General features: G+C 40.9%; 1 protein-coding gene across 1 annotated transcript in view; it reads left to right on the forward strand.

Moving 5' to 3' along the window:
• Positions 1-21,060, forward strand: part of LOC143106435 (major histocompatibility complex class I-related protein 1-like) — an 88,750-nt gene extending 67,690 nt beyond the window's left edge. The window contains exons 4-7 of the mRNA XM_076270706.1: positions 18,090-18,377; positions 19,464-19,574; positions 20,716-20,741; positions 20,953-21,060. Coding sequence (XP_076126821.1) covers positions 18,090-18,377; positions 19,464-19,574; positions 20,716-20,741; positions 20,953-21,060 — 533 coding nt within the window. The remainder of the gene's footprint in view (positions 1-18,089; positions 18,378-19,463; positions 19,575-20,715; positions 20,742-20,952) is intronic.
• The last annotated feature ends 3,239 nt before the right edge of the window (positions 21,061-24,299 follow it).

Here is a 24,299-nt window from a genome sequence, read left to right on the forward strand (position 1 = left end):
ATTAGACTAGGCTACTATTAAAATGCACCGACGGTAGCCTTGGCTATGTGTAAAGTAAGCTATCGCATGATTTCATGCACGTAAGTTCATGCATCTGCCAAGTTCGCACAGGGTCTCGCACCCCCTTGCGACGGCCCTGCAGCTCCTCCCAAGACAGCGAGGAAAAAGTTAAAATACGCGATAAACCCAGGAAAAGTTGACAGGTTTGTTTCGGTCCCAGTGATTATTTGTGAAATTGTGCAAACGACAGCCTTTTCAAGGCATTTCAAGGAAGGAGTCGTAGCATGCAAGCTCCCAAATTGACCCAGTAGCCTACAGAAGGCATCAATAGCCTAAATTGTTGGGACTGGGGAGGGTCATGCGTTTTTTCTCAATCACTTTGGAGGGTCATAGAAAAATGTCTTGCTGGCGAGGGAGGGTCACGTCTTTTTTGACAAACGCTCCCAAAACTGCTCCGGTAGCCCCTTAAATAAATAATGAACAGTCCCTAATTGATTATAGCCTGTAGGCCTACACCAGCGATTGTTGAACATTTACCTGTACAGGACAGTAGCCCAGCCTAACAAGCAGATGTTGCAAAAGACATCAAAAGACGCAATTAATCAGAAATAAATAATGTAATCTGCATCGCTTTATTGAACAAACTGCAAGCAACAAGAGGGTTGAGTTCGCTGTGATGCCAAACCCAAGAGCAGAGCCTATCTGTTAAGGCACTCGATAGGCTATAACGAGCTGTGTGCGCCTGGAAAGACAATAGAAGATGCTTTCTGAATAGCAGACGGCTCTGGTCATCCCATACCCTCCCCCCACTTCCTGTAGCCTACCATTATGACTGCCGTTTTGGGACATTAAGCTTTTTCACGTTAAGCCCCCCTCCCCCACCCCCTTCTTTCACAAGCAGTGGGGAGCGCGGGGCACAAAGTAACACTTTTTGGTAGACAAAGGAGGGTTCTCCGCGCTTCTGTCGTTTGGCCACAATCCGTTGCAACCAGGCCAGGACAGATATTTTAGAGCAGGGGTGTCAAACTCATTTTCATAGAGGGCCACATCATTGAATTTATAGGTTACTGAGGGCCACACGGCGAACATGTGCATGGTGCAACCATGAAATCGGTATTGCAGTATGGCTTATTCAAAATTGCTGTGAAATATTGGTCCTAACCACTTTAAAACAGTGTGGCTGAAATAAAAAAACAAACAGCCTACAATAGTAACATTTTCAAACGCAACTTCTAGGCCTACAGTATTAGTTAACAACTGATCAATATGCATTCATGGACTGACATTGATGAGAATAAACTGCAGTCAATAATGTGCATAACAATGTCCATAACATATATCATCACTAAAATTAACTGTGGCTAAGAAAGGTAGGCTACTGTGTGTGTGTGTGTGTGTGTGTGAGAGAGAGAGAGAGAGAGAGAGAGAGCTATGGTACGTACACCCACCCACCCCCACCCCCGCAAAAACAAATTCACGCGTGTACAATATTTGTCCGTTTCCCGGTTTTAGGTCCGTGCATTGCAAAAAAAGTAGCCTACATAGCATAACAATATCCACATGCAATAATACAACAACAACGTCTACGATGACCTATTCATTTGGACAAATTGATACAGCCCTATAGCTAAAGTTACCTTTAGTTTTGTTCTAGCGTACGGGGATGTCTGGCTTTAAACAGCTGTAAAAGAAAACAACAAGTAGCCTAGTTGTGCCTGCGTGCGTATTCTGTCTCCTGCTCAAACAAAATGTGTGCGCGTTAATTTTGATAACGTGCTTACTAACTTTACGCGATAGAACATTGTAAATAGCCTAATGGCATGCAGCTAATGGGATACTGTGCATAGTTGGGAAGGTATGGTGAGACAATTTGGTGTGATACACATTACACACACACAAGGGAAGTTTTCTCTCGTTGTTGAGGGACTGACGTGCGGGCCGTTCAAAATCATCGTGCGGCCCGCGGCCCGAATGTTTGACACCCCTGTTTTAGAGAGGAGAGACGCCGGTGCAGCTCAGATGTCTTCTTAATTTTCTTTATTCTTTAGTAAAAGGTGCAGAACATTATTAAACTTTGACTAACGTTTCGATGTGTCTATGTTTTTGACTAACAAACATCGAAACGTTAGTCAAAGTTTAATAATGTTCTGCACCTTTTACTAAAGAATAAAGAAAATTAAGAAGACATCTGAGCTGCACCGGCGTCTCTCCTTCTCTGTAACATTTTTTGGCTTTTGGCTAAAATCATTTGAGTTTCACTAGTCACATGTTTTAACAAGCAACACTTGTTATTGAACTATAACAGACGTGTGTCGAAAATTGACTTTATTTTCCATACGGAGAAATAACAAATAATATGCAGAGTCTAACCAAGGTCAATCTTGCCAAAAAAGCCATCAACCTGAAAACACACGAGGCAAAAGTGAAAACCATCACAAAACTAACTAAACTAACACGCGCATATTTTTGTATTGCAATCATTGTAGCCTACAGTTGTAACAGCGCGTAACAGTCGTTTTACTCCCCGGATGCGCTCATTATAAAGAACGTTTAACGTGTCCCAAAAACAGCTATCAATTAATCACCAAACGTCTTATAAACAAGTATTGCCAGGAGCAACACCTTGCAAAAAATGATAACAATAGGCCCAGGCCTTTATATGGCTCTGCTCCTGCCTAGATTCGAACTCAGAACTGCCTGAAAGTTGCAGACCTGTTCTGGAAATACGTGCATTAACCCACTCGACCGTCAGACAACGCTTTCTGCTTCGAGTAGGCCTATTGGGTAGGACTGTAGCCTACACTGGTTGCTGTGGCACAGTCTTGAGTGACCGAATTCGTTTTTCTTTGTCATATGAATGCTGTCATTTTGTTAACATTACTGTTAAGGAGATGTTGTAGGCAAAGTCTATATTTCAACCTCGTTAGTGTAGTAAAAAAAATCAGAACTATTCACAAGGTTTCTGGGCAGCATATTTATGTTCTGTTAGCAAGCGAACTTCTCATGACTACCGACAAAGTAGCCTACTGCCAGCTGACGAAGCTCTCATTTTAAAACATTACTGAGAGACAGGCACTGTACAATCAAGAAATCTTGCCACTGAATCCAAAACTATGTTTAACATTATGTACAAAGCTTAGGCTACAGTGGACTAGCATGTTGCAGGGGCTGCTAAAAACACAGAGAAACGCACTGAAAACTCGGCCAATCACAGCCCTTGCTGTCGAATGTGCCGTCTGGTTCGACCGTGGAACGCCACAGCGGACTATGCTGCCCCCAAGCGGCTGCAGTTGTACTTACATTTCACCCAGCTGCGTGAATCACCATGATCGTGAATGAAGTGTCAATTTTTAACTGGGACCCACTGTAACCAATCAGAGCAACAAAATAGCTTACCGTGAGGTGTAGGAAGAAAACACACGAACCATCCTTCTTCTCCTATATCCCCTCTGTTTTTTTAAAAAATAATTCTGTTGAACAGTGATATGCTACAAACATGTTAAACAGCTGGGAAAGGCTGTCGCAAATCCCTCGAACAGGTGGTCAATCAGAGATTTCAAACGAACGAGGGAACATGTCGCAATGCAACAGCGCTGTTTTCCATTGATGAACGTGAAACCACGAGTTCTCCCACATCTCAACTTTGGCCAAAGTTTTCAGAAATAATCGTTTTCAGTGATACAACCTCATTATATAATATGAATTTTCCATATGGGGTCTTAAAAGCCATGTATCCTTCTAGCCACAGCGTTTTTGTTTCAAACATAAGCCTAATCAAAGCGTGCTCAGATGACGTGATAGACCAGGCGCTGTTGCTCACCTGTCCATCATCGTAAAGCCTGATTTGATTGGTCCGCCCGATATAGGGCGAGCATACGTCCACCACAATGAACAATAGACCTCTCCAGAATAAGTCCCGCCTCCGTCTTATTCCTAGGAGGCGGGATATATTCTGGAGAGGTCTATGCCAGACCGAACTTCCCGACCTCAATGTTGTGGGCGGGACTAAGTTCGGAATGGCACCCAGGCTAACAAACATGCGCACACTCACACACACACACAAAAAAACCACACACACACTACACATGCACACACACATACATGCACACACACGACACGCACAAGCACGGACACAAACACACATACACACACACACACACACACACACACACATGCACCCACACATACAAACACACCTACATACAGAAACACGCACACAAACACATAAACACACATACACACACACATATGCACCCACACATACAAACACACCTACATACACAAACACACGCACACACACACACACACTCACACACAAAAGAACACACACAAAACACATATACACAAATATAGCCGCAAGCGGCAATGGCGGGCCCGAGCACCTCCGGTCCGCAACCTGTGACATTTCGGAATCCAACAAAGCACTGACGCGGTGCGTTTGTGTAATGTACATATGTGATGTGTGTGCTATTTGTTGTTGCATGTTATTTTCTGGCACATTTTCTTGCTTGGCCAGGTGGGGGCGCTATGCCAGGCAGGCCCATAGGGTGTCTGGATATCATCATAATCATAATATTTATTAACCTGAGAAGTTTCAGACCATTCATTCAAAGCATAGAACATTTCTGACACACTTCCTGCTTGTCCAGATGGTGGTGCAATGCTAGGCATAGGAATTACACAAGTGAATATCATTCAGAATATTGATATCCAATATTTTATAAAGTTTGAGATCAAACAGTTAAGGTATTGCCCATTTCTGGTACATTTCTCACTTGGCCAGGTGGTGGAGCTATGCCAGACAGGCCCATTAGGTGTCTGGATATCATCATAATCATAATATCTATTAACCTGTTAAGTTTCAGACCATTCATTGAAAGTATAGAACATTTCTGGCACATTTTGTGCTTGGCCAGATGGTGGCGCTATGCTAAGCATCTGAATTACACATGTGATTATCATCACAATAATGATTTCCAATATTTTATACCTACCAAGCTTCATATTAATAAGTTGAGGCATTAACAATTATCTGGCACATGTCCTGCTTGGCCAGGTGGTGGCACTATTCCAGGCAGGCCCATTGGGTGTCTGGATATCATCATAATCATAATATCTATTAACCTGTTAAGTTTCAGACCATTCATTCAAAGCATAGAACATATCTGGCACATTTCATGCTTGGCCAGATGGTGGCGCTATGCTAGCCATCTGAATGACATATGTGCACATCATCACAATAATGATTTCCAATATTGTATACCTACTAGGTTTCAAATAAATCAGCTAAGGCATTGCCCATTCTGACACATTTCCTGTTTGGCCAGGTGGTGGCGCTATGCCAGGAAGGCCAATAGGGTTTCTGATTATTCTCATAATCATAATATCTATGAACCTGAGAAGTTTCAGACTGTTCATTCAATGCACTTTGACTTTATGACACATTTCCTTTTTATGTGCAAGATATTATAATCATAACATATTACAACATATCAAAAATCCCTTCACAATTTAACATCAGCGTCATCTTGCCATCATATTTGCCAAATTTCACATGAATCTGACAAACCGTCTAGGAGGAGTACATTCAAATCTATCATGTGGCATCAGTGTTCTTGTCATTCTTTTTGTTGCCAGTGGGTGGCGCTATGCGAAATATGGATTATGGGCTTGTGAATATTGTCATTACCAGGGCCGGTTCTCCCTATACGCACACTACGCAAGTTGCGTAGTGCCCCGCAAGTTAATGAAGGCCCCCTCCCCCGTCTCCTCTTGAGTCAAGCTAGTGACAGACAAGTTAGGCCCTATACAGTTATAGCGACAGTGCCTCATACATTACGAAGATGAACATGAAACCGAATTACCATTCAATGCATGAAAAACGGAAGAAACGCCACGAGAATGACAGCGGGAACAGCAGTCGGGTAAACTTGCGTTCGTTCCATGGTTTGATGTCAACATGCGTCTCTCCAGCGCGTGTTGCTGGTCTGGCATAGGCCTACCTAACAGGGAAGTGAATCCCCTGATCTGTCTGCGGCTTGCTTGCCAGCCTTTTCCAGTCACAGTACTTCGCAAAGTTGTGAAATATAATCGCATATTCCGTTTGTTTGAATGCGGGCGACTGGCTACATGACCACATCTTTAAATGCGTTCATAACGTGCAGCTCGGGATGAAACTAGCAGTTTTTCAGCAGAAACAAGCGAGGACCCGTCGAAACTAATAGTTGATTTCATTCTTCCCATACATTTTTAAAAGAACTAATTGTTTTACAATGTTTCAGTCAAGCTTTATAGCCTACAACTGAACGTATGCAAAATGGAAAGTAGGCCTAGCCTAATGTATTGATTTGTACATTTGTAATGTATTTGATTCGCTGTGCTGCATGGACAATAGATGCACATGGTAAATTAGGCCTATATGAAGTATTAAAATGATTGTTTAAAATAGTCTACGTTTGAAAAAAATATTGAAATAATAAGAGAATCAGGGGAGCCAGTTCATAGCCTATGTCTTTGGCAAGTACAGTAGCCTACTACAGACACACAGGTGAAAAACAGTCAGCCAGTAGGCTACTAGCACAACCAGACCCTTACAAAAAAAACTGCATTACTTCAAGTGTCAAACTGCAGATTTCTGAGTATGAAAACCGCAGTTTTGGAGAAAATATGCAGTTCTTATGCAGGGAATGCAGTATTTTAGACTTGTACTGCATAGCACTGTACTTTACTACAGAAATGCAGTATTTTGGACATTAAAAAAATACTATACTGCACTGTAGCCTACTGTGGTATAACTGAACTGAAAAAACTGCAGTTATTTTTTGGGGATATGTACAGCAAGCATCAAAAGCAAACAGCCCAGACACTGAAACTGGGTATTTATTGCTGTGTGAAGGTGATTCACACACAATTATGTTTCTTTCTCCTAGTCCTTTATAGAAAAACACTATATTTGGTAACTTCCATAGACATCCAAAATGGGGTGGGATGATTGTATTGGGTTACTGACTATTGACGATACTGTAAAAAAATGGTTACATTTTCGCGCTCAGAGTTCAGGTAGGAGGGCCCCTTAGCAGGATTTTGCTTAGGGCCCCATGGAGGTCTGAACCGGCACTGGTCATTACCATGGTATTCAATAACCTGTGAAATTTAAAACATTTCAAGCCATGCATGGTGAATTAAGACACATTTATTGTTTATGTGGAAGGGTATTAAAATTCATAGTTTCGCCATTTCGTCAAATTACAACATATCAAAAAAAAGCTTCACAATCAGAAGCATATTGGCATCATGTATACCGATGTAGCGCCCCCTAGGCCTATCTCCTGGTACTAAAGGGCGTTTCCCGGGTTCTTAAACTAATCCCAGTAAAGCAGGGGTCTCAAACTCAAATGAGCTGGGGGCCAATTCTGCCAACGTCATCTGATTGGAGGGCCAGCTATTTCTGAAAATGCAATGTTCTTTTTTTCAAATACCACACAAAACTGCAAACAGAAAGTGCAAGTGTTTTTATCTAGTTTTAGACACCTGTGCTAGCAACCTTAGCTTATAAATAAAATAATGATAAAATAAATATTAATACAAATTATAAAACAAATGAAAAGCATGAAAACAGGTATGTGTGTGTTTCACACCAAATACAAATATTTTTCTCTCATAACTTTTTTTAACCTGGCAAACTATAGGCGTCAGGGTTAAGAAAGCAACACCATTGGATTTTTATATCAAATTTTCAAAAGGCCATGGCTTGAAAGTGGTCAGAGATAAAGTCCTACTGTAAATGTAAAAATCTTTGAGTAAAACAAAAGTTTATGAAGGGGGTAAATGTACCCATCTAATTTGCCACTGGATGGCAAGCACCTCAAATTATGCATCTTTCAGTAAATACTGGATGAACATATTTGAGCAGGTTTACTTTCCTTTTTTCATATTACCCACATAACAATTAACAGGAAAACACCTAAGATGTATACCAACACCTAAGATTTATATGGTTTCTAAACCACAAGGCCTACAATAAAGTTTTCTGGTCAAATCAGTTCCTATCGTGGGTAATCTGAGTACCCAGAAGTTCGCATCATATTGCGGGTGACTTTGTAGTTTAGAACCCTATTTCTACTAGCCCTGCTGTCTGTACCACGTCCATTACGGACATTATCATCACGATTACCACTGCAACCTCCAAGCTATGTTGGGCAGAGGGTCGAAATAAGCATGGTATGCTTAGTGGACACCGTCGTATAGGCTACACGCAGACGCACCTCCATTCAATAGACGATCGATCATAATCTCCAAAAGGATATTCTCCTTCAGATTTAGAATAGGTGAATAACATAGCCTACCTAAGACTTCATCACACTTAAACGTTTCTCAACATTTGGTGTAGGCCTATTTCTGCTTAATTTCTGCTTCAATAAATGCAACATTATGGCCTGCATCGCTTCCGCGTCATTACAAATGCACGTCTTTGTGTTTCTCGCGTGTAATACAAGTATTTCCTGAAAACTTTGCGCAGCGATTTTGGGTTTGATTGAAGCTCTGGATGTCTAGCACATAGTGGAGCAGAGTACAAATGAGATTTGTCACCGTACTTGGAACTATCGTCTATTTTAATCAGTATCGTTGTTTGTCGCAATTAAAAAGTTTCAAGGGCCGGATTACATTATTATTTTGACATAGGTCGCGGGCCGGAATTGGGCCGGACGCGGGCCGGGTGTTTGAGACATATAATATATAGAATTCTTGCTGACCTTCTGTTTAAATGTCTGTTTGTGTGTCTTTACCTGTACTTTGAATAAACTAATACACTTTTAAATCTTAACCCTGTATACTTACTGGTGTGCAACTGACTTAAACCATATTCACATGAAATAGTAGCCTGGCGAGCCAGACCCACATTTACATGTAGGGTCTGGACACTCACCGTTCGCAGTGCTCAGTCCGAGGGGCGGGATAATCAGTTGTCTTTCAAATTCCCTCTGCACGCAATAGGACAGCGGCAGCGCTATGAGTCCCATGCGTTTCCCACCAGCGGAGCTAGTTGGCTAGTTCAAACGTTTGCCAACTTAATAAAAGCTTAACTCGTGTCACACTGTTCGCCAACAGCAACATCCATCTTATTTGTTTTCAAGTAGCAGGGAATTCAAGCCAAACCGTTGCAACTCTGCCATCAATCATTATGTTAAGCCCACCTACCGACTATACACGATTTCATTGGCCCGACCAAGTCTGGAGATCTGGAGCTCACGGAGAGTTGCTAGACTAGCCCTGGCAGCAAATGTAATTTCTAGGCTAATGAAATAGCATTTACACATGCAATCTATTACCCTATGGTATCTTAATACTAAGTAAACACTCAGAACTCAGTTATTAAAATGTTAAATAAAATTAGAGTTTACTGAATAGACATACTCAATTTACCAAAATAATGAGTTATCAATATAAACAAAAAATACGATACAAATGTATCAATGGAGAAAAGTATTCAACAAGTACTTTCTTAGCTTATTTAAATCACCTCAAACCTCAAGTTTGGAATATCCACAAAATGTAAAAGAAATCAAAAAGTTAAACGTACCTCAAAAGCCTCAATATGCAGTAGGAGCTTAGAAACTAGTAGGCTACAATAGCCACACTTTAGCTAGCATTTAACAGTAAGCTTAAAGTACAGTACACATTAACATGAAACACATTAACATGAAACACACACACACGCGGGCCCACGCGCACACACACACATTCACACGTGATTCACCCACCCCTAGCCGGCAAATGAGCTAAAACCTAGCAGCTAACCGTTGCAGGCCTGGAGCGTCGCTTGTGGTCGGCATGGCCAAAAACAAATTACCCCTTCACTCCGTAGAGCAAGAGAAAGAAATAACGATTCCTTAATCCCAAGTGGTAGGTTTTCCGTCGAGTCACCGCACCAGTGTTGCACCAAATTCTGTGACCTGTCGAATTTTGTGACTCTAGAGGGCGCTGTTTTATTGGAGTCTATGAATGTACTGAGCTGTACTGACACACTGACAATTCTGGCACATAACTGGCAATTCTGTTATGTGTATAATTCTTCTAATAAACTTTGTACATTTTTGAAACATGGAACATTGACTGGGTGTGGGTGTATTATTCTAGAGTAGAGCTAAAGCCTACCCCTCACCACTCCTGTGAACAGATGGACAGGACAGGTCACATATTTTGATAGGCTACTGTCAAATTATGTCACTGTAACTGCAGAAAAAAATGCTGTGGAGGTCACTAACTGCCTCCTTAAGTTAGTATATCAGTTTGAGGTGTCAAAAAGTAAATTAACAGACAATGACAAGGAGTTTGTCAATAATGTAAATAAAATGTGAATTGTAAAATGTTTGCTGATGTCAATGACAATGTACAATATCAGTCCATTTCTGCAGAGTTATAGTGGGGTAACATAATTTGACAGTAGGCTTATCAACATATGTGACCTGTCCTGCTGAAGTCCACCTCTTCGCTGGAGTGGTGGGGTAGGCTTTAGCTCTACTCTATAGAGATAGTATAGAGAGGAAGATACACAGGCTTTAGCTCTACTCTATAGAGATAGTATAGAGAGGAAGATACACAGGCAGGCCTGTGGAGTAATACACCCACACCCAGACAATGTTCCATGTTTCAAAAATGTACAAAGTTTATTAGAAGAATTATGCACATAACAGAATTGCCTCATCAGTGTGTCAGTACAGCTCAGTACATTCATAGACTCCAATAAAACAGCGCCCTCTAGAGTCACAAAATTCGACAGGTCACAGAATTTGGTGCAACACCGGCGCAGGCAGTCTCTCACACGCGATGACCATAGACTGGCAGTTGCTCACTGACAGGCATCCTCTCGGTGGCGAGATGACAACTTTGGCAAAACGTCCACTCGACAACTACAAAGTCTTCGGCTTTCAAGTTCACAATTCAGTCCGACTGCACGGAACCAAAACGAAGTCCGACTGGCAAAATATACAACGTGTGTCACATTCTATTTTAAAGTTTTGTAACTAAAGCACGGAGCAAGTCCTCAACTTGGCTTCTCATCAACTATCCAGTCTCCTGTCTCTCGCGCGGTTTGCGACCTTTCACCTCACAAGTAATACCATGCATACAAAAGTCATACAATGGAATATATTTTTTTTTTAACACAACATCAAAATATTACATGTTACATTATACATTTCACTTTGCCAATGAAATATTTTAAACTGAACTCTTAGAATGAATTTAAACACATACATGACTTAAACACAGTTGTGTATCAAACTACAACTCCCATAATCCCTTTCACTTACCCAAAATGAAAGGAATGGAGATGAACTACAATAAGCTTATTTCTTGAGCTTACTCCTAAATTCTAATATAAGATAATTTCTTTAGTTCTAATGTGCAATTATGAACTTTATTCAATCTAAGTTATGTAGCATTTATTTATTTAACTTAAATGGTTTTTAGCACTGCGCTACACCGACTTTCACATGAATCGGATCAACCGTCTAGGAGAAATACATTAAAATTGATCATGTCCACAACGCACAAAATCCCAATTACCTCACTTCCTGTGGGCGTGGCTAATGGCATGTTAATACAAAAGTTGATTGTTTTAGGGAGTTACATGCACCCACCAAATTTGGTGTGTGTATCTAAAACTATATGCCAACCACAAGTCACAGTGACATAATGGGGGCGCTATGGAGTTCCTGGGCCAAGCCCAGTGCCAAGGCTTTTCCCCTGTGTATACACGAATCCGACGAGCGTTCTGTGGAGGCTGCCATCTTGTGGCGACACCATTACTGAGCTGTTACTGGTATGTAAACAAACCTCCGTGATAACGCACCCTCAATGACAGCTACAGCCAGGCAGTATGGCTTGTTGGGTTGATTATGTTAGACAGTGGCCTCCGGTCACAGATGAAGGTACAAGCGATCTTACAGATTATTTATGAAAATAGCTTAGAGTAGAGAATGAGGAAATAAAGACATAATTGGGACTAGGTTGAGATTATATCTACTTAACTACTGTAGCTAGCTAACGTTAGCAATAACTATGCTAGCTAGGCTAGCTAACGAGGAAACTATAAAAATATCTGTCCATTTAGCAACAATATATAAATGAATGGATATCAAATAAACAAATTCATGTCTAATCTAATTTTCACATTTCAAAAGGAAAGGGTAAGGTACAGCTAACTGCTATCTGTGCAAACCGTATGGTAACGTTAGGCTACCAGACAGGGGCAGTCGACCCGGGGTATTTTGTATATCTCACATTTTTCTTTTGTTCCAACTGGTAATTTTATTGCTGCTATTGGAACAATTGAAAACGGAACATGTTTTCCCACTCGACATTATAAAAGAAGTAGTGAGACAGTCGTAAATCGCGGGCTGTTATCCCAGTGGACGCAACGAATCCAATAGGAGGCACTGGCGCAATGCTACCCAGCAACAGCTCAGTAATGGCGCCGGCTTACTTCCGGTAGTTTCGCCGGATTCGTGTATTCACGGTACCTCTTGATGTGTGTGCCAAATTTCATGCGTTTTTACCAATGGAAAGAACCTCTTTTGGCATCACAATTTATCACATTTTAGTCCGCACAAAATCCCAAATACCTCACTTCCTGTTTGGCGTGGCTAATGCATTGTACATACGAAAGTTGTTCATCTTGGGGAGATACACACACCTACCAAATGTGGTGTGTCTAGCTGAAAGTATGTGCCAACCACTGCATCAGTCCCCTAAGGGGGCGCTACTGAGTCCCTGGGCCACGCCCGGGGCCAAGCCTTTATGCCTATGTAGCCATTATGATACCAGATGTGTGTGCCAAATTCCAAGACTTTTCATCCATGTTAACCACCTCAAAAATAGCAAAAAGGTGAACTAAAAATAATAATAATAATCTTTCCAAATACAATAGGGCTTCGCACCTCTCGTGTGTGCAGAGTGTGTGCACACTCTGCACACACTCAATTACAAACACACAAAAAAGGAACAAAGTAGGAAATGAACACAATTTGACAAGCGTGACTTATTTTTCTGAAAAAAATGTGCTGGACTGGGCGGCGGTCATATTTTGTACCGCTCTGCGGTACATCTAGTTAGTCAGTATTGCTTGTTATTAGTCAGTATTGCTTGTTATGAGCTGTGGTGAATTTTCTCACAGTTATGAGCTGTGGTAAATTTTCTAGACATCTTTTCTATAAAGATGTCTGTGCCTGAAGTTATCAGACATTTATGAGAACGTCATATACAGTATACTGTTAGCCTGACGAGCCAGACCCACATTAAAATGTAGGGTCTGGGCACTCACCGTTCGCAGTGCTCAGTCCGAGGGGCGGGATATTCGGTTGTCTTTCAAATTCCCTCTGCACGCAATAGGACAGCGCTATGAGTCCCATGCGTTTCCCACCAGCGGAGCTAGTTGGCTAGTTCAAACTTTTGCCAACTTAATAAAAGCTTAACTCGTGTCACACTGTTCGCCAACAGCAACATCCATCTTATTTGTTTTCAAGTAGCAGGGAATTCAAGCCAAACCGTTGCAACTCTGCCATCAATCATTATGTTAAGTAGGGATCGACCGATATGGATTTTTTGGTGTCGATACCGATACCGATTTTTTTCCATCAGCCAAAGCCGATGACCGATACAGGCTGCCGATTTTCTTGAGCCAATATTTGGAGCCGATACCGCTTTTATTTTGCTCCCTCAATTTACATCATACAAATGACACATAATTACACAAATGATAACAAATGTTATAAGTCTCAATTTAAAAAAGGAACATTGAACTTATGGATGGGTGCACTGAGTATGGTTAACTGTGCAAAATGCTTTCATCATCTACAACACAGCCTTGATGATGCATTGCTTGCTGACATATTATAAGACATAATTCAGGTCATCACAAAATGTACTTTGTCAACACATTTAAATAATTTAAGAAAACAATAAGCCTGAAAATTAGCTATTGAAATAAAGTGCTTGATTTGTAATTTAAGACTTTGCATGGTTTCAATTTTTCTATGTCTATATTTTTCTAAAAAAAGCTGCCAGATGTCAACCACAGAACATAAATCAGCAGAGGAAAATAACGTGGTGTCAAATGTTTCTGTTCTAAACGGCATCAACGTCAAAAGGTATAAAAACATATCTCTCAGTTTTAAAATCTCTCCTTCAGGTAGTGCAGCACTCTCATATCGCTGTGATGCGTGTGTCCCACTGAGTGAGACAGACCAGACGCACACACAATTAACTTCTGTTTGGTAGCTGACGAACCACCATTGAACTGGATTGATAATGATAACGTTAGCAAACCGCTCTAAACAAGTAAGGCATCCACCACGGTATGTCTGGTACATGATAAACGTAAACACGAATTAATATTCAACTACATATAACACGTCTCTCATTATGACCGCCGCTAGCGTAGCTAGCGAAGCGGTCATATAAGGGATTGGTAGAGTTTTTTTTTTTTTTTTTCTTTTTTTTTCCCCGTCATCTACTTCCTGAATTTTTGGTCAACGATACCCGGGACACCGAAACACCGGGGCACATGAAATTTGGTGGGTATGTAGCCCCACTAGACTTTTACGGAAAAATTCACTCTCCCCCCCCCCCCCCCCCCAACTTAAAAAATTAAGTTATGTGTACATTTAGTGACTGTACACTCATTGGCCTGTAGATGGTGGTGCACACATATACACATGCATACACACACACAGGCACCCACATACTATCGGTATTAGAACGGCCGATACATAATTACAAATTCAGTAGGATTAAAAGAAAGCCAAAATAAATATTCATCATCATCATCATGGCTGCATTTCCAGTATTGGCGATAAGTAGTCGTGTGTCCACTAGATGGCGCATCGTTGCAGTGAGACGTAATTTAGTTGGAAGTTAATCTAAAGTGGGTTGGAAAGACACTACGCTTCCTACAAGGACAAGACTGTAGGCTACAGTAGTTTACCGCAGAGAACGTCTAAGGGTAGGATGATTTCTGCATGACATGTAATTCCCATTTCCTCTTGAAGCCGAAATAAATCTGAGAATGTTTATCGGACATGCTTGTTTTTTACTGCAGGTAGGCTACGTTAATCCTATCAATAGCAGAACGTAGGTAAAATAATGTTACCGTTAGCATGGTTGAGTGATGGAGGCCAATTTGATTATTGATGTATTTGTAGAAAACCATAAATGTGTTTATAGGCTACCAAGCAAATCGATAACAGCACTAATTGTATGAGACTGTCATCTCATTTGCTTATGACCATAACCTAGGCTACTAACAGGAGCTAAGTGAGTTAGCCACAACACGTTCGCTACATGATGGTTTTTTAATGGAAAATATATAGGCTACCTGAAAGATAACCTGTCTATGATGCATCCTAAACACCGGGCTGGGACATTTCTGCTCAAGGTCTCAAAAAGCATCTGAGTCAACGTTCATTCCCAAACACCCATATAGGCTACTTCAATCCTCTATTTTCAAAGGTGATTCAAGTAAGGAAGAGCATGGCTCAAAGTAAAGTAACTGAAACTACATAAATTCGTCAAAGTGAATAATTTGTGTCAACTCGCCGCAATGTAGATTTATTAACGCACCCGTGATGATCTACATCTCCATTTAAACCAGATGTTTTAGAGCGCACGTTGAGATGTATTCAGGGCAGGGCTGTACCTACACATATTTGTTGCACGTGCTACAAAAATCATTCTTTGCGATGGATGATTTAGTACCAACGTTACACCGGTCAGATACAGTTTTGCCTATGGCTATTCCGTGAGACTGAGGCGCTTTTTGTTTGTTCGAAGTGCGTGTTTAGGGTGTGAGAGGGGAGTCGATGTGATTCCTGCTTGGTAGTTGTAGTCTATGCGATTAAAAAACATGTGTGTGTGAAGTATCCAAACAATGATAACGCTTTCATTATGGCTGCTTTAGCCACAGATCTTGAGCTACTGTACAGTGGGTTGGGTTCCATTTAGAAGTGTCCACTTCATTCGCCCTTTCCGTGATTCACACAGCTACGTGAAATGTATTACTACTGATATGCAAAACTATTAACTTTTCGCCAAGAGGTGGCAGCTTGATACTGTAAGGTGTAAGCCATTGGTTCCAAAGGAGATTTTATTTGGGTCGCCAGCATAGCCTAGTGACAATTTGTGTTGTGTAATAGGCCTAGCATAGGGCCTACCTTATATAGCTTATAGTTTGTTAACAGTCACGGTTTTGTCATAACTCCCTCTATGCATTTTTGCATTTAGAATAGCTCTAAAACCGGGGGGCGAACACGTCGCAGGGGGGGCGCCAGTGCGTGGATATCTCAATCGCAAAATTAAACAATATTTCTATCGGGCGCCTACCATGGACTAGGCTGGGTGAAAATCAAAAGATTGCGTCAAAAGATTGAGCTTAACCATGGACCTCATAGTTGCAAAATGCAAGGGAACATGAATCAGCATATTATTTGCACAAACAATAACGGACAGTAGCTCTTCAACTTTGTCCGTTAAAATGTGTATGAACAGTCTCGCAACGCATTTCATGAAGGCCCTTTTGGACATGTCAGTTATTTGCACCACTGGGTAAAACAGCATTTTGTTTTAGACTACTGGTATTTAATTTGTGCATTGACAATAAAGCCGAATATCATTTGAACTAGATGACTAAACTTATGCATATGTAGAAGAAGAAACATTCACAAAAATCCATGACATGACCTCTCTTCTTGATAGCTGTTGAAAACTGCATGGAACTGACAGGGATTGTTTTGTTTAATAATAAATAAATAAATACATTATGCTGCTACCTTCTGCTTTTCCCAAATACAATGTAGCCTACAGGTGTACCTTTCATCAGTCCAGTTGCAATGGATGGACTGTGATGAACTGCCCTACTTGTGATTGTTTAGAGATTTTAAAGGTTTTATAACAATGCTACAAATTTTTTGGCCCAGAAACAAATCTATTCACCTTTGCAGCGCCAGTAGGCTACTTTGTGTGCGGAATGTGTGCAAACAAACATTCCAAACAAGCATACACAAAAGTTTCAAGAGTGTGGGATGGAGACAAATTCATTAATATGATTTATTTTCGCGGAATGGATGTACAGTACTGAGCGGCGGTCATATTTTGTACCGCTATGCGGTACATCTAGTTATTAAAACTCTGATATCACTGCGATGGCAACTCCGCCCCGCTCGAAGGGAGAGGGGGAGGGAGACGCACACACCACACGCGTCCAAAACTCAGCCAGGTGGTCGCTGAATAAAACTCCCACAAATACCACGGAACAACGTTGGCATTACTTAATCATATGATCAGTGTTTGTAACAGCTAGCTACCGCATGCATATGGATAGCCTAGCGTACAACTTAGCTATTTGCAGCTACCTAAATACAATGGCAAGCAGTTTTATAAACGAGGCATTAAGCATTAAATAAAGTAGGCTACCTATATCATTTGCATTTTCCATTTGGACCCACAAACTTGCTTCCACCTTCAAAGTGTACAGTGTATGGCAATATTTAAGCTAAGTCAAACAGTTAAAAGATGCTTTGAAAGTTTAAAGTTTACTATTGTCTTGAAGAGCAGGCTTTCAGCTCTCTGTTCGTGGGGGAGGGGCAGTCTGCACTTGAATTGCAGCGTCTCCAGCAACACAGAGCTGCCTGTGGACGCCTGTATGTAAATAATGCGGGGGGAAAAAACTATCGGCAAACGCAGCCGCTTATCGGCCGATGCCGATACACGTAAAAAACACAAATATCGGCCAGATATATCGGCCGGCCGATATATCGGTCGATCCTTAATGTTAAGCCTGCCTAACGACTCTATACACGATTTGATTGGCCTGATAGAAGTTTAATTTTTCGAGCTCACAAGCCAACGGAGAGTTGCTAGACTAGCCCTGGCAGCAAATGTAATTTGAAAAAAATGCGTCTAGATTTCTAGGCTAATATACTGTAGTCTCATTGCCTATTGTCAAATGTTAAGCATACCAGCTCACACCTGAATTCAGGCACGGTGCCTGAACACTTTAAGCCCTGTTTACTACTATGATTCATCCTCCACAGTGAAGCCCAGAGTCAGGCTCCTACAGAGGACACTCCCAGACTCTGGAGAGGCCAAAGTGACCTGCCTGGCCACTGGTTTCTACCCACGTTACATCAACCTGACCCTGCTTAGAGATGGCCAGCCTGTGTCTGACCACCAGATCACTGGGGGGGAGCTGCTACCTAATGGAGATGAGACGTACCAGATGAGGAAGATCCTGGAGGTCAGCGCAGAGGAACTACAGCATCACCACTACACCTGCACAGCTGAACACCTCTGTCTGGACAACAAACTGGACATCCGTTTGGGTAATTCCCAGAACGGCTATGTTTCTTCCTTACTTCTTCTACCTATGTCAGTTATCATGTATTATTATACAACCCCAAAACAGAAAAAGTTGGGACGTTGTGTAAAATGCAAATAAAAACAGAATGTCATAATATACAAGTCTCGTAAACCCATATTTAGCAGCATAAAGGACATAGACAACATCAAATGTTGAAAATGAAAATTTGGACTATTTCATGGAAAGTATATGTTAATTTTGAATTTGATGCCAGCAACATGTTTCAAAAAAAGTTGGAAAGGGAGCATGTTTACCACTGTGCTGTGTTACAATGTTGGCTGCAGTTTTTGAATTGATATTAAACTGTGCACATAGACAATGGTTATCAGAGATTTTCCTGAGCCCATACAATAACAGGTCTGTTAACAGGTCTGGTATTGATGCAGTGCCATCTGAGGTCCAAAAGACCACGGTCATCCAATGTGTTTTTTAACTCTTTCCCTTGTTTGTTTGTTTTCTCTGGATTCTCTGAATGTTAATAATAGTATGTTCTGTAGATGATTAACTCCCCAAATACTTCACAATTTCATGTTAAGAAGCATTAAAATGACATTGTTTCAGTATTTTGTGCACATGACTAAGAGTCCCTGCCTCTCTGGGATGCTCTTTTTCATACCCAATGGTGTTGCCACTTACCCTAATTAGTTGTGAAAGATTCTTCCTTTTGTTTTCTTTATCATTACACAACTTTTCCAGCATTTATTACCCCGTCCCAACTTTTTTTTAAACATGTTGCTGGTATCAAATTCAAAATTAGCATATATTTTCCACAAAACAGTCAAATTTGTCATTTTCAACATTTGATATGTTGTCTGTGTCCTTTTTGCAACTAAATATGAGTTTAATAGATTTGCAGATTATTACATTCTGTTTTATTCATATTTTACACAACATCCCAACTTTTTCTGTTTTGGGGTTGTACTATAACCACGTTTAGCCTTCAATATACATTTAAAAAAAATACTGTAATTAAATGAATTGAATTAATCAATGACTAAATACATATTTAATAAATTAATTAATTACTAATTACTATTTTAATTGGTAGATCTTGAGCCAGGTGTAGGTATGTATGTAGTGATCCCTGTGGTCGTGCTGGGAGTTGCACTGCTGTGTGTGGGTGGAGTAATTATCATGTGGCGCAGAAGACACAATGCAGGTAAAACACAGACACAGGATTTCACTGTACAGTAAATATTATTTAACTATTTAAGGCACAGAAATGTTCCTTGCTTTAATCATATATCATCTAAAGTCAGTCACTGCCATGGTTGCCTAATTAGGAGTAGGCCTAAATATGCTAAGTTACTCAGTTTGGGGTCATCACAGTGTTTCCTCTAGATTTTTTTTAACAGTGGCAGTGTGCATCTAATGTAACAGGGGTGTCTCCTCGGAGACATCCACTCTCCATGTTTCATTTTTGCTGTTGTTGTGAGCGAGCTAATAGGCTATGATATGGGAAATACTTTCAATACGATTAGCTCCAGAAATGAATGGGTTTTCCTTAGCCTGTGCTACACCTTTCCACAAAATTGTAGTTTTTGCGATGTTGACAAACATGCGTAGCACATGGATGCTCTTGATAGCGCATGCCACTAGTCCATAAAAACAATATATTTATGGAATAAAACTAGACAGGTACCTCGGATTGGCATTGCAGTTTATTGTTAAACTGCAATTTTCTGCAGCCAGCGGAGGGCATTTAGCCTAGCCTACTCTGCGTCCGGACAATATTGTATGTCTCCCCTAATTCTGAAGCAGCCGCTAAATGAAGAGGACACACTGAGAAGAAAGTTAATGTTTTAAATAGGCTACATCAATACAATATATAATATGTGAAGTGAAACTGAACGGGCCATAATAACCTCTGACTAGTTTTAGGCTACTTATTATTAAATTGCAATGTGAGCGGCAGCCAGCAGGGGAGAATATGTCGGCAGGATTACTTAAAAAGCAACTGCTACTACATTGTGCGTATGCCCTGATTCTGATACCGTGGCGGTATTAATTTAAACTGTGGCAGGCCGCCATGTAGAGGAATAAATGTAGAGGAAACACTGCATCACTACCTGCACAGCCTGGACAACAAACTAGACATGATATTGGGTAATTCTCAGAACGGCTATGTTTCTTGCTTATTTCTTCTACCTATGTCAGTTATCATGTATTATTATACTATAACCATATTAGCCTTCAATAATAATCCCCAGTTTGGGTATTTGTGATCTTTAGTTAGTTATCCCCATCTCTGCCATGTATTTGTGGATCTCTCATAATTGCTCTATGACTGTATGTTTCAGATCCTCCTCTGATGTGTCAACCCAAGGTAAGTAAACGCATTTAGACTTTGGAAGTCAACATTCCGTCTGACGATCATGTGATGTTAAGATTTTTTATCATGACTTGGTATTGGTTTGCCTTCTTATATGATCCTGTGTTTGAATGTGACATGATTGTACTGCTCTTTGTATTGGTTTGCCTTCTTATATGATCCTGTGTTTGAATGTGACATGATTGTACTGCTCTTTGTATTATAGAAACAGATGAAGAAACAGATGAAGCGCTGCAACATCAGTCTGAAAAATCTTAGAAGAGGAGGATGTGATATTGAATCTGATTTGCGTCCGAAAGTCCGAAATCATTGAGAGTAAACATGGTCTAGTGTTATCCAATTGTGTGCAGTGAGATTTTTGAATGCATGCTTGTTGCCGCCCCTCGAGTTGGGCCATTACATTGTTCTTTGCCAGACCCTTAATCTTTCTAGATTATCAGGGTCTGGATTTTCCAGGCTACTCAGGATGAGGTCTAACATGGGTTATGGGTCCCACCCTCCTCTTCACTTTGCTGTCCATGCATAATAGTAAATCAAGTGCATGCAGGGCCGGATTAACCATTAGGGCAACTGGGCACTTGCCAGTAAGGGGCCCTGGGCACAGTCAAAATATTATGTTCGATCACGTTACAAAGGCAGTCTGCACTTCCCTAATCATATGCAATTTGTGCAACCCGTTCGAAAATATTATGTTAAATCACGTCAGAAACAGTGTCTGTAGTAGGGCTGTCAACGAATATTCTAAATTCGAATATACTGTATATTCGAATAGTTTTATTAAGCAGAATTTCGAAGGTGAAAATTAATATTCAAATGTGGAATAGGCTGTCTGCTTTGCGAGTGAGCGTGCTGCCTGAGGGGTCAGGGACAGGTCACAGGAGTCACACTGTCTGGCACAGCGTCACTGCTGAAAGTTGACTTACATGGAAGATGGCAGAAAGTGCAGAGCAGGGATGTTGTTAGGCCTATTTTGGGGGGGCTAAGCCCCTCCCAGGATGTTCAAAAGCCCCCCCTACAAAAATATATATATTTTTTTTTTGGATATTGTTTCCGAGAGCGCTGGCGGGAGGGGCTAGGGGTGAGGGGTCACGTTTAGTAAGAGATGATGATTATACATGTGAGTGAGATGTGTTGTTTTTTTTTCTTAAAGTGAATGCATAGTGAGAGATTTATTATTAGTAGTGGGTTTGTTATTTGTATAGTGGACACCACCTGCTGCCCAGTTCCTAGTCCTGTAAAGAGTTCATGCTAAGCATTCCATTTTACACAGGAATTCCCCTCTAACTAGCTGGCTGCAGCCTTATAAATTAAATAGACATAATTTGGATGAATATTATGGATGTTGCCTTTAAATATAGGATATATATTTTTAAAGAGGACATCCTGAAGACTCAGGAGAGGGAAGCAGGAGGCAGGTAAAGAAAAGAGGGTGAGACAGAAAACAGGCACTGATAGATGCTCTGCTATAGCCTACTCTTTACTGTAATAAATGATGAATTAAAGAAGCACTTTAAAGATGTGATGAAAAAATTTCAGCGCGCGCTTTGGATAAACTGATAGGGGCTAAGCCCCCCCCAGTCTCTAAATCCGTCCCTGGTGTAGAACCCAACTCAACCGCAGCAGAGAAAGTGATTTTAAAAATCCCCCAAAAATCTAAAAAGCCATGTCGGGAAGTACTTTGGATTTTGGTCGGTAGAAGGTAAAATTGTGGAGCCGCGAGATAAAGCAGTATGCAAGCTATGTAAGATACAGTTAGCGTACCATTCGACCACTAGCAACATGAGGTCACATCTCAAAAATGTGAACCCCAAATGAGCATAATGTGTGGAACTCCAGCTAAACAGCCACGTTTTGACACTTATTTTGCACCGCACGCCACAAGCTCTTTGTCTGCAACCCGACAAGAGGCCATCACACAGAAATTAATTTTGTTCATTTGTAAAGACATGCAGGGTACGATTTTGTGGAAAAAAAACAGAGGGGGGAGGGGATTTTGAATAAGTTTGTAAATCCCCCTAAACAAACGATTCATAGTAATTTCATGGCTAACAATAGCCTATATTAATTTTGCCACCTTTGTAACATTTACCTTTAGTTTAGGCCTACCGTTGTGTATGACATTAAACAGCAAGTGTGCTCTTTCGGTATGATAATCAGCTCCTCTAATGCTTAGAGTACGTCTTGACAAGTAAATTTACCTTGTTCTTGCCCATCTGAAATGACTCCTCTACCTTTGCTGCCTACATCCTTTCTGTTTTTGTTGTGTAAAAAAACGTTGTATATGATGCCATTGAAGTCTTGAGTTAGTGAATTGGCTACCATTCTTTCATTTTGTAATCGCTGTGTACGTGCATTTTCTCTTCTGCAGATTTGCGTTCCGTAGCCAAGTGCGTAATATTGCAAAAGTTGAAAAAATAAATGTGTTTATTGTACAGAAAATAAATAGCCTATACTGTCATACTGTCAGTTAATTGGCTACAGTGCAGTGAAGAGTTGGGAGAGTGAAGTTATGATAGGGCAAACTTGGAGTTTTATGAAAATAATTTTGTTATTTTTTTGATGAGCCAGACGGGCAGCTTGCTAGCCTAGAAATCTAGACGCGCCCCTAGTCTAGCAACTCTCCGTTGGCTTGTGAGCTCCAGAAATCGAAACTTATTCAGGCCAATGAAATCGTGTATAGAGTCGTTTGGTAAGCTTAACATAATGATTGATGGCAGAGTTGCAACGGTTTGGCTTGAATTCCCTGCTACTTGAAAACCAATCAGATGGATGTTGCTGCTGGCGAACAGTGTGACACGAGTTAAGCTTTTATTAAGTTGGCAAACATTTGAACTAGCCAACTAGCTCCGCTGGTGGGAAACGCATGAGACTCATAGCGCTGCCGCTGTCCTATTGCGTGCAGAGGGAATTTGAAAGACAACTGATTATCCCGCCCCTCGGACTGAGCACTGCGAACGGTGAGTGTCCAGACCCTACATTTTAATGTGGGTCTGGCTCGCCAGGCTAGCAGCCTGTCTGTCTTCAGCTTAAAATTTTTGTCCAAAATTGCGTGAAAAACGTCCAATTAGCTGCTAGAATTCAAAAAATGTCCTTGAGAAGAAACCCCCGATTTTGTGTAGTCTACAATTCCATCCATTAGGCTACCAAATTTCAGCTTGTAGGCTAGGTAGATTGATCAACGTTTTGCCTATTTTTCAACAGTTTTCAACCTTTTTCAAAATGGTAGGCTAATCCATGAGAAAAAAAAACAACACCAAAATATATGTATCTATAGCCTGTTAGATTGAGGGTTTATGCATTGTAAACACTGTGCGAGAGTGAGCTTGTTGGCTACTATTTGCCTGCATGCATGCACGCGGGGTGGGGGGTGCGTCCATTCTAATTTTGTGCCCAGGGCCCGTGGGCATGATAATCCGGCCATAAGTGCATGGCTGATATATTTTGGGCTGTACCATGAAGGGAAAACTAATCACCTAAACTATATATTTTCTGAAAGCATATACCCTCAATATGTGAACTAACATGAGTTTTGACATTTCCCTCCCTCCTCAT

Source organism: Alosa pseudoharengus, unplaced genomic scaffold (assembly GCF_046254945.1).
Source record: "Alosa pseudoharengus isolate Yale_2024_CS ecotype anadromous, Long Island Sound unplaced genomic scaffold, YU_APseudo_1.1 YU_APseudo_1.1_scf_6, whole genome shotgun sequence".
NCBI classification, from domain to species: Eukaryota; Metazoa; Chordata; class Actinopteri; order Clupeiformes; family Clupeidae; genus Alosa; species Alosa pseudoharengus.